At 42.4% G+C, this 14,666-nt stretch overlaps 2 protein-coding genes across 6 annotated transcripts in view; one reads left to right on the top strand and one right to left on the bottom strand.

The window, feature by feature from the left end:
- Nucleotides 1-9,018, bottom strand: part of GCDH (glutaryl-CoA dehydrogenase) — a 110,364-nt gene extending 101,346 nt beyond the window's left edge. The window contains exon 1 of one of the 3 annotated variants that reach the window (XM_068121421.2): nucleotides 8,951-9,018. The gene's annotated coding sequence lies outside the window, so the exon portion shown is untranslated. Of the gene's footprint in view, nucleotides 1-5,869; nucleotides 6,038-8,950 lie in introns of those variants that run through there. The other 2 variants (XM_078779263.1, XM_078779258.1) reach the window with 2 other exon arrangements.
- Nucleotides 1-11,636, top strand: part of LOC137430622 (MOB kinase activator 3B) — a 54,889-nt gene extending 43,253 nt beyond the window's left edge. For all 3 annotated transcript variants that reach the window (XM_068121427.2, XM_068121429.2, XM_068121433.2), the window contains one exon: nucleotides 9,924-11,636. In XM_068121427.2, the coding sequence (XP_067977528.1) occupies nucleotides 9,924-9,953 (30 nt within the window). In that variant the 3' untranslated portion in view covers nucleotides 9,954-11,636. The remainder of the gene's footprint in view (nucleotides 1-9,923) is intronic.
- The last annotated feature ends 3,030 nt before the right edge of the window (nucleotides 11,637-14,666 follow it).

The following is a 14,666-nucleotide window of genomic DNA, read 5'->3' as shown; positions in this document are numbered from 1 at the left end:
GGGAGACAGCTTGAATTTCCTGTTTGGGATTGAGGACCTCCATCCATTGCTGAGACAGCAGAAGCAGCATGTCCAGAGTAGAGTGACCTGGTCTGAATCCAAATTGATGTTCAGAGATCAAGCTATTGGAGAAGAGGAAGGATTTGATATCTGAAGCAATGATGGATTCCATGACTTTGCTGATGATTGGGAGCAGGCTGATTGGTCTGTAGTTGCAAGGATCTGTTTTTGCACCTTTTTTGTGTACAGCGGTAACGTTGGCTGATTTCCAAGCTGAAGGCAGATGATCTTGAGCAAAAGAGAGGGTGAAGAGAACAGAGAGAGGGTGTGAAAGAGTGGCAAAGCAGGATTTTAGGACCCGTGGGTTGATGCCGTCTGGTCCAGTTGCAGAATCAGAGTCGAGGATTGACAGAAACTTCTCCACCTTGTCAGGAGAGAAGGACACAGAGTCCAGGAGCAGCTGTGTACGACTGGCTATTGGTGGGTACAGAGAGAGACTGGTTTGGTACACAAGATTTTGAGGCAAACACATAGTTGAGGCAATCAGCTTTTTCACATGCGGAGTCAGCTGTGTAGCCGTTTGAGGTAAGGGATGGGATGGAGGGGGGGGAACAAACACCAGAAACAGATTTGACAAGACGCCACCAGGATTTGGAAGAGGGAGACAGGTTTGAGAGTTCACTCTTGAGAGTAGAGAGATATTGTTTCCTGGCTCTGCTGAGGGTAGACGCACTTGTTCCGGGCTTTGTGAAAGGAAATGAGATTGTCTTCCGTTGGATTTGCCTTCCAGGAGGCGAAGGCAAGTCATTTCAGGGCAACTGCCTCACCACAAGATTCCGTGTACCATTGACGGGACAAAGGGTATGACAACTGAAGACGGAATGGGATAAATCTGTGCATGAGGGAGAGCAGTTTACTTTGGAAGAATTCCCAGGATGAGTTGGTGTCAGAGGCAGTAGAGATGGGAAACCAGTCCAGATGATTTATGGCTGCTTGAAGCCAGTTGGCCTGAGTGAAATGCCAGACTCATCGACATTGAGGAGGCTCTCTGAGAATAGCCAGAGAGATGTCTACTTTAACAAGCATATGGTCAGATGAATCGATTGGAGCAGAAGAAGAGCAGCAGACATTTGTAGGGAAGTTTGTCATAACCAAGTCTAGAAGAGAAGATGCTCTGTTGACTGATTTCCGGGTCGGGAAATTGACAGATTGTGTCAGTCCCAGTGAGTCACAGAAGTCCTTTGCTGAGGTGCCATTGCTGGTGAGAGAGGTACCCACACTCAGCCAGCTGACATGATGACAGTTGAAATCACCACATATGAGGAAGAGAGAGTTGGGATGAGTAGATAGAAGTTGGTCCATATTATCAGCCAGCGAGAGATGTAGATGGAGTCATCACTGTTTGGTGGATGGTACAGAACACATATGATCAAAAGGTTGGAGCGAAGGGGAAGCCGTAGCCCGAGGTACTCCTGGGGGTGAGGTGGAGAGAGGGCGGTGCAGGGAGAGTGAGGAAGAGAGTTTTTTTTAATGATAGCAACCCCACCTCCGGGAAGAGGCTCAGGTCTGTCATACCGGAGGAGGGAGTAACCAGGGAGATATATTAAGGAATCGGAGACATCTTGAAGGAGGAAAGTTTCTGTTAAGCACATCAAGTCTGGTTTGTCAGAAGCAACCTGAATGGAGAGATCAATCAGGTTTGAGGTCCATACCGTTAAGGAAGAGGAAGGGGAGCATCAGATACAGGACAGGGGAGGGGAGGGGTAGGGTAAGATGAGGAAGAGGAGGAGGAGGTGGTAGGGAGAGCTGTTGATAGTGTGTCAGATTTCAGAAGAGCTAGGAGAAAGGGAAGGATGAGGAGGACAAAATATTTGATGGTGATTGGATGAGGCATATTAAGGTGTTTTTTATGGGGGGTGGGCAGAGCGAGGAAGTAGGTTGCAGGAGATGGAGGTCAGAGTTGAAAGGGAGAGGCAGCGGGGAGGAGGAGGGGTGAGAGGGGAGAATTGGAGAAAAAAGGAGGGTGGGGAGATTTGAAGGGTAGGCGGGAGGGGGGAGTTTTGAAATGGAGGGGTGGGGAGGGAATTTAGGAGGGGATGGGTGAGAAAATGGAAAACTGAAAATGGAAAATAATGGAAAACGAACATTTATTGCAAAATGAGTTTCTTGTGATTTTCAAGTCAGAGATCCTTTTGAAAATGTTGGAGGAGGGGTGGAATGCAGGTGAGTTTAGGGAATGTAGGAAGGAAGAACTATAATAGATTGAATTTTTATTTGAAATGAAGAGATTTGGTGAGCAACTCGAAAACAACCTTTTAAAGAAGAAGAAGAAAAATGTGTTATAAATTATAACCTTATAACATACAACAGAATACAACACTTCAGGGGAAAGTTTAAACATTTTAAAACTAAGCTGTGAAAACTATATGGGGAAATTCCCTAAATGAGGACATAAAGGATTCTTAAGGGGGGTTAAGGATTCCAGCACAGGTTCAGAAGCAGGAACAGAAGGATAGGAGATTGACAACCAGGAAAGCAGAGAGCGAAGGAGCAGGGAGGTGTATAAGCAAATGTGTTGGTACATGAGGCCTACCTAATGAGAGGCCTACTTTTTAAATTATTCGTTAATGTTTTTTTTGAAGGTTAGGTGAAAGTGGATCAGAGGAAGAAGGATAAAATTGAAGAAGTATGGTGAGAATTTGAATTGGAAAGGTGTTGGCTGGAGAGGATTGGGTTATGAAGTAAGGGGAGAAAAAAAACGGGTGGGGCGAAGCACGTGGTTGAAGAACAAACGAACATGGGAAAGAGATGGGAATGAGTTTATTTTATTTTATTTTTTTATTTTTTTTATTTTTTTTGTGTGTGTGTATTAAGACGAAACAAAGGGTAAGATGTCTGGGGAAGTATGGGGTGAAAGAAAGACTGAAAAAAAACAGTGAGACAAAGAAAGTAAATGGACCACAAACGACCGCCGAGAGGAGACAACAAAGCCTCGAGGCCTGAAAAACGCGGCAGGAACCAACAGACGATTATACACCGGTATGCACGATAACTTTAGAAAAGCTTTAGAAATACATTGCTTTAGAAATTAGAAATGCTTTCGAAATACTTTAGAAAGTTAGAGCTTTAGAAATACATTGAACTCTATCTGATGAGGTGTTGTGGTTTTTTTTTACGTCGTTTTCTTCATTTTCTTTCTTGTTTTGTGTATATTGCTCAGTATAAGGTACTCCTGTTACTGTGGCAAGTCTGTTTTGTTAACCAGCGTAATGTTGTTTGCCACAACTTGCTATCGTGGAAAGATTCCAGCACATGCTTGACATGAGCACGGCCAAAGCCCCGTTGAACCGTGTTTGCACAAGCATGTTGTGGCATGAAGTGGCTCGCCCTTTGAAAGCTGCGGCATGACAGCAAAATTCATTCTGAAAAGCTTTTCTTTTGCTAACCTATTTTGTCTCTCTCTTGTTGCTTTGCTTATGAAGTAGAAGACGTTTTTTTATCGTCTTTTTTTTTTTTTTTGCGATCAAGCATCTTGCACAAGCTTTGTTGGCCCGTCTACCATGCGTGCAGCACATGACGACTGGGTTTTTTAAAATCACTTCTGTGTTTCTTTATTTATTTACCATTTGAGCTTTAGTGTGTCTGTCCAGGCCATAACCTTTTTACCATTTGAGCTTTTGTCATCAAATTTTCAACAAACCTCTATTTTGAGAATATGGAGAGCACTAAATTAATAAACAACTTTTTTTAAGCTGTTGCTTTCGTCAAGTTCCGTTTTGAGTACAAAGATTATGCGGATGGGCTTTGCAGTTTGAGATCATGATTTCGAGTTTATTTTGGTTTAGCCTTTTTATTACCTCCACCACTGAAAGTGGATGGAAGTTATGTTTTCACTCCTGTCTGTCTGTTTGTGAACAGGATATCTAAAAAAGTTGTGTATGGATTCAGACAAAATTATGGTGGAGAGATTGGGTATGTGACAAGAACGAAATGAGTAGATTTTGGTGAAGATCCAGATCCAGATGTAGATCAGAGAATTTTTTTTAGTGATTCTTCACCATAGAGTGATGGAGGAAAAACCGATATATAGCACGATATCTCAAAAAGTTTTGGACGGATTCGGACGAAACTTGGTGGACAGGTTGGGTGTGCGAAAAGGACAAATCATTTCGATTTTGGTGAATATCCGGATCCGGATGCGAGAGTTTTTAACTTTTTAAGTGATTCTTCACCATTGGCTGATGGGACCAAAACGATCAATAACATGATATTTCAAAACGTTGTGGACGAGTTATGACAAAGATAGGTGACAATAACAAGCCAATCCGATTTCGGTCCAGGTCCGGATCCAGATCTGGCCTATCGGTGAATAGAAAACGTAAACTGTTCAGATTGGCGGAGGTAAGCTCGCTACCGAGTGTCGTTCTAATTCCAGAAGTGACATCAAGTGTTGAAGTTGTGTTTCGGTGTTTTGTTTTATTTTTCCCCATTTTATAACTTCCATTGAAGGTTTCTGCGCATTCAATAGGAACAAACCACGCGCTAAAGAAATATGCATTTTAAACAATATTGGTTCACGAGTTATCAAGTGACCACTATATTCGTCCTGTGTGTGTGTCTGTCTGTCCGCAGCATAACTACCCGATGATATCATCCGATCTTCATGAAACTTGGGTGGGAGGTTGATATCATGATCTAGTTATTTCCTGCCTATTGTGGGCGTATTGCGCCCATTGTGGGAGGAGCCACACCCGAAAAAGATGTCTTTTTAGGGGGTAATCGATTTCAAGCTACATCTTCTCCGAGGGGTTTGGTGGAATCTGACAGGGGTTTTGGTATTTGGTTAGGCCAATGTCATGTGTCTAGCCCCACGGAGCTCGATTTTTTTTTTTTTTTTTTTTTTTTTTTTTCCCCCCATTTCATTTTTCACTGAATTTTCGGTATTGTGTAGCTAACTAACCTCATGACTGATTATACATTATTTTCTATCTCATTTCAAGGCCAGTAACCTTCGTTTTGACATTTCCGGGCCTGGCCTGTCCGGGCCTGTTTCGGTTATAGTCCGTCCTTTGTCATTGAATACCGCTCGCTCGTGAACCATCGTCGTCTCCTGACTTGTTATTATTATATGCTTGTTTTTATAGAATGCTAAGTTTAAGGTATGACTGTGTTGAATAAGATATCAAACTGCCAGCGTGCGGTTTTAGCTGTCACTGTTAGTGCAACTATAAACTGTAATTTTCTTTATCGGTATTTTATACGAAAGATTTGAATGCAAGAAATTAATATATATATATATATATATATATATGTATATGTATTATGTATATATATATATATATATATATATATATATATATATATATATATATATATATATATATATATATATATATATATTGTTGCGGATCTCGAGCCCTTCGACGTACAGAGGGGGGTTAAACCCTTTTCCCCCTCGGGCCGTCGAGTCCACGAGGCCGCGACCCACTTGATACTCGGGCGGATTGCAGAGCAATTCCAGCCGCCACCCCCGTCGCGAGCGTGCGGAAGGGTATTGGGTCGAATCCCCACGTACCTTCGGTACACACGCTGCCACGAAGACAGGTGCTGGACCTCGCACAAGCCACACTAGTCGGATACGCCGAGCGGTTTGCGTGTCACGTGACTCGTGCCCTTAATTCTTATTGAACCCGATTGAGCGGTCTTATTCATACAGTGCGAAGCCAATGGATGGAAATGACGTGAACGACCAAATGGAAGGAAGAACACAGGTTTATTATACAATTTACAATGGCCAAAGAAAAGAGACACAGAGCAGATACTTAATCAGTCGTAACTTAACTTCCCAGACAAGGGCCCACTCACTCACACGGGGAAAAGAAGGAAGGAAAAGGACGCGCTCCAAACGCGTCCCTGGCGCCGTTCGCTCCGGTCAGCTCACCGGGCGTGTCCCCTTGAGAGGTCCGCGGCATGTGCAGGGAGCCCGGGCAGGAAGGTCGTTGGCATAGGCGGCACCGGGAGGGATCGTCCTCGCACAGCATTATTCACAGGCAGCAGGGCGCAGGGCAGGGAAGGTTCGTGCACACACAGCCTTGATCTCCTCGCAGCGACTCTCTCTCTCTCTTAACGAACCACTCTCTCACAACGCGCTCTCTGGACTTGTCTCCCTCCTCTCCCACCAGAGTCTTACTCGAATGTTCCAAGCTCCTCCCCTCGCTGCCGTTGTTAGCCACTCCCCTTGATCGTTCATTGGCTGCCTGCCGCTTACTGGCCACTCCCCTGCAGCTCCTCCCTTGGGCCTTCTAGACTTGTTCCAGGCCCGAGCACATGGTATTCCAGCTCAAAGAACACCTAAACTTACTGGCCTGCTCAACGCATACTAGCACAGGAAAGGACTATGCTTACATTTAATAGGAAATAACTAAACTAAGCGAGGCTACATGTTGTAGTGCAACTAATTAAGAGGGGGGGGGTTACCTTTATTCCCAAAACTACAACAATATATATTATTTTAAGACTTTGGGGTGGTGGAGCTGGAGACAGCAGATATAACAAAGAGAACAGGTGTTGCAAAGTTATACAGGATGGTGGAACAGGCATGAGTGACCGCCAAGGTCTTGTGGTCGCCTGCTGCTGAAAATGATTTCATTTGCTGCAACAATAGCCGCAAAAATGCAGAATGAGTGCATGTTCCAAAGCTTAATCTGATTGGGAATAGCATGGAAACAGTGAGAGCCTCTGTCACAGACAAGGTTACCAACCCATGAACAAGGTGTACCTTCGTTATCTCCCACCATGTCGTGTATTTCTTAGTTAACCACTTCAAGAACCTTATCAGTTGTATAACTTTAAAGGTGCAGTGTACTTGATTGATGATGGAAAAAGTATGTAATATACACACTTGGCTCGTGAATGGAATCAAATCGAAATGATCATCCGATATGGATATGCTTGTGATTAATTTAGCTTGTACGCACCTGTGTAATTGAGATTTACCACCAGAGAAGAACGTTAAAGGAAAGCACGGTTTTGACCACGTGTTCCTTTTCAGCTCCATTTCCAGGGGAAGGGGAACTTTGCTGTAGTGATTATATAGGCCAGATTGGTTGCATTGCATTGATCATGTTTTGTGTTGGGGGGTTTTTTTCGTCGAGAGGGGAGGGGGTGGGGGCAGAGGGGGAGAAAGAGATGGTGAATCAATCTTTCACCCACTTTTATTTTCCATCAGAAAATATTTGTTCATTCTCTGTTTAATTTTAAATGTGCTCCTCAAGTATGCGCAGTCTGATGACTTTGTGTTGCTGCATTACATTTTGACATCATGCTGTTGCGTTGTTGAAAGAAAGAGAAAGCTTTGAAGTACTGCCAACATTTTGGGGAGTTGAAAACAAAAAACATTTAAAAGTTGGGAGTGGAGTGGAGTGGAGTGGGATGAGATATCCAAGCTGGTGATGAGCTATCTCTTCATTCATATATTGTTGGTGTGATTACAAGTCTATGCATATAACATATGCAGCTTTGGCTCAAATCTCAAGGTAGTTGAAGGTTGAAATGTAATTCAACATATGGGCATATGGGCCTTTCATTGTGGAGCATGTGAAAACAATACATAATTCCATGTTGAAATTTTGTGCAACAATAGTGTACCTTGAGCAAACTGGGCAAAACAAAGATGGCAGCCAACATCACATGTGCTGTGGAACGGAGGAGTATCATTAAGTCCCTTTTGAATGAGCACATCAAACCTAGCTGAATGTCCCAGGAGACTATCTGCACAATTTGTATTGCACCTCTTTCACGTTGTTGTGCTTAAATGGTGCAGAGAGTTTTTTTAAAATGGCTGTAAATATGGGACTTTTAAAATGACGTATGATCGCAAACATGGCCATTTGCACAGGGGCTGTGTGTGTTTTTTTCAGTTAATCACTTCCACTGGACGATTGCTTTTAACTTGCCTTTGCTAGGGCCAAAATATGTAAGTGAAATAGTCTTTCAAACATCATTTTCAGGATTTAGACGAAAGAGTGGCAATTTCAAAATGGTGTGTGGGATTTTTGTTGTGTTCCTGGAATGCAAGTCACACACGAAAATATAGGAACTACGAGAAATATGCAAGGTGTCGAGTTCAGTTCTCATCATTGGAACACACACACACACACACACGCACACACACACACATGCACCCTGTGCATTCACAAGCCCGATATATGATCTTCCCATCACTGTTAAGAAGCACCCAAATCAGATAGTGTCTCCCTGGTACATCTAGATCTCGTGTAAATATAGCTGGCTGTGTATTTTCACGTCGTAAAGATGTCCTTTGTCGAAGAGTTGGTAGCCATTATTTTGATGTTAACGGCGCACACCGTCCTCTTTCCAATTGTAGACGTCAATTAAATAAATTACCAACTCCGCCATGATCACAGGCGACATGTCCATAAGGTTCAAAGTCCACTCACTGGCAGCGATGGTCGAGGGTTTGGGTAGTACCGTTCACAGGTCTTGTACTGATCCACGTCAGTAGGACATCAGCCCTGTCGGTGAGCTGAGAAAGTTATCCAACTCTTTCATTGTGCAGATGCACACCCCTTTCTCCCAGGTACTTTTCCATGTATTTTTAAACTTGTTTTAGAAGCTCTATGACCCATTTTCAGTAACAATTCTTATCTCCCAGACAGGATATACATTAGCATACCCAAGGGCCGCTGTTGCTAGGGGGTTTCTATGCATGCACGCAAAGCGTTCTGGGGCATATCACATCATTTTAAAAGTTCCATATTGGTGGAGGAACTTGAGTGTTCTCACATACAACTAAGTAAACATGCCACGTGGTTGAACAGATAATTTTGGAGAATCGCGATATTACGATGTATTACATTGCAGAAGATTTGGGTGTGAGAGGTGGAAGTGTGGAAACATAATTCGTGCTTACTTAAAATTAAATAAATACCTTGAAAGATGGGTGCCAACGGGTCGCACGTTTGATCAGAAGGCATCTCACATAGCCATTGCAACAGAGACCCTGTAACGCAACCAGAGGAGAGGAGGTGATTTATTGAAAAAGACTGTGAAGCGTCATGAGACCTTGGTGTATCATTTCACACCACAGTCAGAGCAAGCACACGACCATAAGTTATTCAAAGTTCAGCCATCAGCCGGAAAACTTATTGCAATAGTGTTTTAGAACCTTTATGGTTTAACTCCCATGGAATCTCTTAAACTTGGGGAAACTTAATGCACAATACTACATCGACTTGTCAAGTAATGGAGTGAGACGAGCAATATCCAGACCCCATCCAGCTATGCTGTCTCAGGCTGTGATTTTACTACACGATGATACTTACCATAACACTGCAAATGTAACCGCTAATACTCTAGCGGTGATGGGTTGGGAAGTTCTGAAGTAAACTCTGGGTGGCATAAGTTTACAAGTTATCAAGATGTGAAACATGTGCCTTCAAGTGATTGCATAACCGTCACGAAGATTTATACGCAAGTGGCGGAAAGATGATACCACATCGTGTGTGTGTGTGTGTGTGTGTGTGTGTGTGTGTGTGTGTGTGTGTGTGTGTGTGTGTGTGTGTGTGTGTGTGTGTGTGTGTGTCTTAGTGATGGGATAATATACTGTATATGTATTGTTATATCTGTGATAGCACCATTAATCATATGTTCGTAGTCGTAGAATACCTTGAGAAATCGGGGAAGTAAAGTCAGCATTCCTATATATTTTTAATTTCCATGAATAAAAAGTCCACATCAGCCTTTTATCTGGATTACATATTATAAGGTTTGCCTTTCTTTTTGCCATAGAGTCTCTATTTTATCCTAAAAACATGTTGATGCCTCCTTCTAAGAATTGTTGCTGGATATTTGTCTCTCTGAATTTGGTCAGTTGTTTGCATACAATGTCTCTCTGCTCGCAGAAGGAAATGACGGAGAGGATGTGCCACTGAACCATGTGGTGGGCTAATTCAACACTGCGTTGGCAGCTTGGAAGAGAGGAAGGAACAGACAAGAAAATAAAGAGTGAAGCTTCATACTCGCACCACAGCTGTTCAGTTTTGCCCGTTTGCACAAACCCACTGACTCAGGCTCCCGAGTGTGATGTTCATTGGATTCAATCTCTTAAACCAGCATTTTTAGGACTCCCAGGTTACCTGCTGTGAGCACCACTCAGCTTGTGATTGAAATTTCCAGCAAAGCATGTCATGTAACCCGTTTTCCTTGCATCCTGCTTCTATTTTCCAAATTTTCTCTCCCGATGCCACTCTCCCCCTTTCCCATCCTCATGACCTCAAGATCAATGCTTCCATAATGATGATATGCCATATTTCTGCTCCACTGCCCTCTATTTGAACAACGAGAAACACGTGCTCGCTCCGGGAGAGTGCGAGGTGGCGGACAGGTTTCATTGTGTGCGAATCGTCTCCCTATTCTCGTGGGGGATGGTGGTGAGAGGGGGGGATTCTTTTGTGTCCACGACCTGTACACCCAGCACATGTGCTAAATTTGATGGAGATCGGCCGAGTCGTTTTTGATTATATACAGTTGACATTCCATACCTACAAAGTGTTGCCGAATTTTAGTTTGATACCAGAGTTACCTTCCATTATTAATGTCATCCTTTTATCCATCCTCGACCCAGTTTTCTTTAAATTGATTTGTCATTGTTTCTTGGTTTCACCATTACTTTCTTTGAGCATTTCCATTGTCAGTGCACTGATATTACCATTTTTAAATCTCATTGCATTCCGTAGATGTTATTGTTATTCGATGTGCTTTTGCTTCTTCTCCGTACTTTTTCGGCTCCACCTAAATCCGTCTTGGATGGCTTTCCTCAAGTCAACTCAGCTTGGCGGTCTTTTGGTCTCTGCAGGTGGTTCTTGAGTTTTAGGTCTGCTGTCAGACCTTGGCCAGGCCAGGCTCGTCAGCCCCATTCAATACCAATGAATATTCCATTTGAGTTACCAAGCTTTAGCACTGTTTTTGTGCAACTGAAGAAATGTGGTTCACTTGGAAAGACTTCATGTTTTGCGTTTTGTGCATGAATGAATATACCAGCTATCGCTGTCTTAAATCCTCTTCGACTTGCTCATAGATTGCTGCGTTCTTTCACTATGCAAGCGCGTTTGTATTCCCGACGCTTTGAGCATTCCTAACTTTCCCCCAAATCGGTGCTGGTGTTTTGCACAACTTTATTGACCACTTTTGTTTTTGACATTTCAGCATTATCATCATGGGTTGATCTCGACTGGAATTGTAGGTGCGCCTGCAGTGCACCTCCAAGGGGACGAGGGAACAGAATTGCCCAAAGTTTCCAGGGATTGTATTGCATGTTTCCAAGCGCCGCATTTTAGCCACTGTTTAATGCAGTATTAGACTAAGGCTTGTCTCGCCATCCTAGTTTTGAGGGTTTCAGGTCGTTTGTGTTTGAGTTTTACAACCACTTTTAAAATTGCCTCTGGGGAAGGTTGATGATTCTGTGCAAGGTATAATGAATGAACGAAGGGTTGTTGTTTTTGTACTACTGAGATTGGTTGATTGCATCGTACCCTGTAATTGGACTCAAACTCCACTGTAAAGCATGTACTACCCAGCTGGTTTTCGTTTGCTCTGAAATAAAAAGGATACACTTTTTTGTTTTTCTTTGTTCTTTTATCATTTCAGCAAACTGCCTTCTCTAGCTCTGTCGAAACATGTTTGCCTTGTCCACTGAGGTTGTGTACAATGATTGCCCAAGCCAGTGGGTTCAGCCCAATTTGTGATATGGCGTTTGATAACCCTTCTTAATCCAAGCTGCCCGTTTGTGTTGGCAACTGGTTAGAGGTTGTGTATATTGTCCAAGAGCTGGTTTAACACCTTCCAGTGTGGCTTTAGGTAGTTCCTGTGGATGGTATCAAATAATACGAGTTTTCTTTTGAGAAACCCAAATGCAGGAGGAGGGCATTAGGCCCATCAATCCTGCGATATGCTTGTTTGTTCATGCTCTATCCTTTTAAATGCTGAGCGTAAAGCAAGGAAGCAGCAAGTACCATTTTAAAAGCATTTGGTATGTCTTGGCTGGAGTTTGAACGATTCGGCCACCAACTTCCCTGACTTAACCATTAAACCACCAAGTCTGGTTAGATAAAAACAAATGGTGCTTGGAAAGTTTGAGCTGGTAGGGGCTATTGAATCCACAATGTTTAAACCCGCTTTGGGATTATATATGTTGAAAACCTAAAACGATGTCACGTTTTGTTTGAGCCAAACATGAATTAATATTTGGTGCTTAAATTCTAAAATGTAAAAGTTTAGGTAAAACGTTTAAAGGATTTTGATTACAGCGCTTCACACATTTTTCAGGGGGACTGGTGTGGTTTTGGGGATTGTTGCTTTATTAAGCCTTACTGGACAATTGATATGCAAAGTCTCTTTTTACCCCCGCACGCATGAAGCAAAAAGTAGGGTTAAATAATTGGTTCACTATCAGACTGGTCTATTTATCTGATATCAATTTAATTTTATATTTTGAACACTGCAGATCATGAGTTGGAACATGAACCTGCAGTTAAGCAGTACTTTGGCTCTGAATTTGGCAGATTGTACGGAATCTAATCCCGATCAACTGTTTCAGTGTGTTTGCTTTTCTGGCAGTCAAACAAAATTGAAAATCAAGCCAAAGAGGAAACTTACTGTATGTAGAATCATAAAGCACACAAACATGCTTGTTAAATAGGGTGGTGTAGAAGAAGTTGCATCAATGGCGATAAACTTGTGAATTTAAAAAAAAAAAAGATTTTCATTTTATTTAAATTGAATTATACACTTGAACACCAGAACACAAATAACATTTTTGTTATTTTCAAAACCTTTCCGTTTAGCAGTACTTGGACAACGTATTAAGACATTTTACATCATCTCAACCAATCAAAAGTTTCTTTTTGGGGAATTTCAAGATTCAGACAAAATCGTGGCTCATATGAAAGGTAGAACATGCTCGGAAATGCAAAGCAAGAGTTTAAAAGCCCCTTCCAATGTCCCTTTTCTCAAGACTGCATGGGGTAAGACGGAAAGGTGTTCTATGAACTCTCTGGAGTTACCTTCAGTTGGATGGAGGTTATGTTTTCACCATTGTTTGCCTGTGTGCAGGATATCTCAAAAAGTTGTGGACGGATTCGGAGGAGGTTTGGTGGAGAGGTTATAGGTGTATGACAAGGAATAATTGGTTCGACGACAAACAAGGACCTAGTGGGAATTGGGATACAAAAGGTAAACTGTTGAGCCTGGTGGAGGTATGGTATGCTCTGTACTGAGTGCCGTTTCCAGTTGTCATTGTCGTGACGGCTTCACTTGCTCATGTAAACAGCCATCATACGTTTGCTCTGCGGTTTGGCCTGCAATCCGAGGTGAGGTTTGGGGCATGTGCTGAACGGCTGTATTGTACAAGTCCTGTACGTAATGGTCCTGCTATTCCTGTTTGCTTTTCCTCAACGGGCAACATCAAAATAACACGCTGTGACGTCCAACTGACGCAGGCCACACTTCAGCATCTCACTTAAGAACATGCATGTGTGAATCTAAAAGGGAGTGCTGTGGTTCATAAATCTTTTTGTCCATGCCAAGCACCACATGCAAATACGGTGGAATCCCCCCCGCTCCCATAGGACGAAGTACACACATAACATTGGAATTTTGTTTTCAGGATTTGATACCACAATGCCAGAGCCCTCCCATACATTTGTTAAAGTAGTTGTTTCTACTTTCCACCAAAAAGCAGACTACTATGTTGGGAGGTCTGCTGAATTTTTTTATGGAAAGAAAATGAAACAAAATGTTTTTGTTTCATTTTCTTTCCATAAAAATGTTTGAAACAAAATGAAACAACAACATTCCTCGAATGTAAGAGCTGTATGAAACTAGAGCGGCACTCGTTAGAGTGCATACCTCCGCCTGGCTGAACAGTTTACGTTTTGTATCACCTGATAGGCCGGCTCTGGATTCGGACCTGAATCAAAATCTAATCAATTCTTCCTTGTCACACACCCAACCTGTTCACCAGGTTTTGCCTGAATCCGTCCATAACTTTTTGAGATAGCGTGCTATTGTTTCGTTTTTTACTCCTGCCAGGGAGTAATGCATTCGTGTGTGTGTGTGTGTGTGTGTGTGCGTGCGTGTGTGTGTGTGTGTGGGGGGTGTGGAGGTGTGTGTATGTGTGTGCGTGTGTGTGTGTGTGTTGGTGTGTTCGTGAACAAGATATCTGGAAAAGTTCTGAACGGATTTGGATGAAAGTTGGTGGGATGATTGCCCTTGGGATAAGGAAGAATTGATTAGTTTTTGGTAAAGCTCAGGATATTATTCCAGATGCAGGATTTTTTTGAAGGATTGTTTACCATTGGAAGATAGGGCTCATCTTTTTTTAACATTATCTTCTATATATTCTATATTTAACATTGTGATATGAAAATAGATTTCAGATTTGTTGTAAATGTAGTTTAATCTCGTGGTTATGCGTTAGAGCGGTGTATTTTGTTAGCAGCGTCGTCTCCAAGGTTCTTTTTTCTAATAAAGACATATTCTGTCATTTTAAAACCACCAAAGTGTGTATGAGGTTTCCCCGTTTCATAAAATGTATCGTTTGATACGTATAATGCTTTAAAACTGTTATTTTTTTGTTTTTTACCTCA

Source organism: Myxine glutinosa, chromosome 1 (genome assembly GCF_964187855.1).
Source record: "Myxine glutinosa chromosome 1, kmMyxGlut1.1, whole genome shotgun sequence".
NCBI classification, from domain to species: Eukaryota; Metazoa; Chordata; class Myxini; order Myxiniformes; family Myxinidae; genus Myxine; species Myxine glutinosa.
The sequence above is the reverse complement of the archived record's forward strand: the minus strand, read 5'-3'. Positions and strand labels throughout refer to the sequence as shown.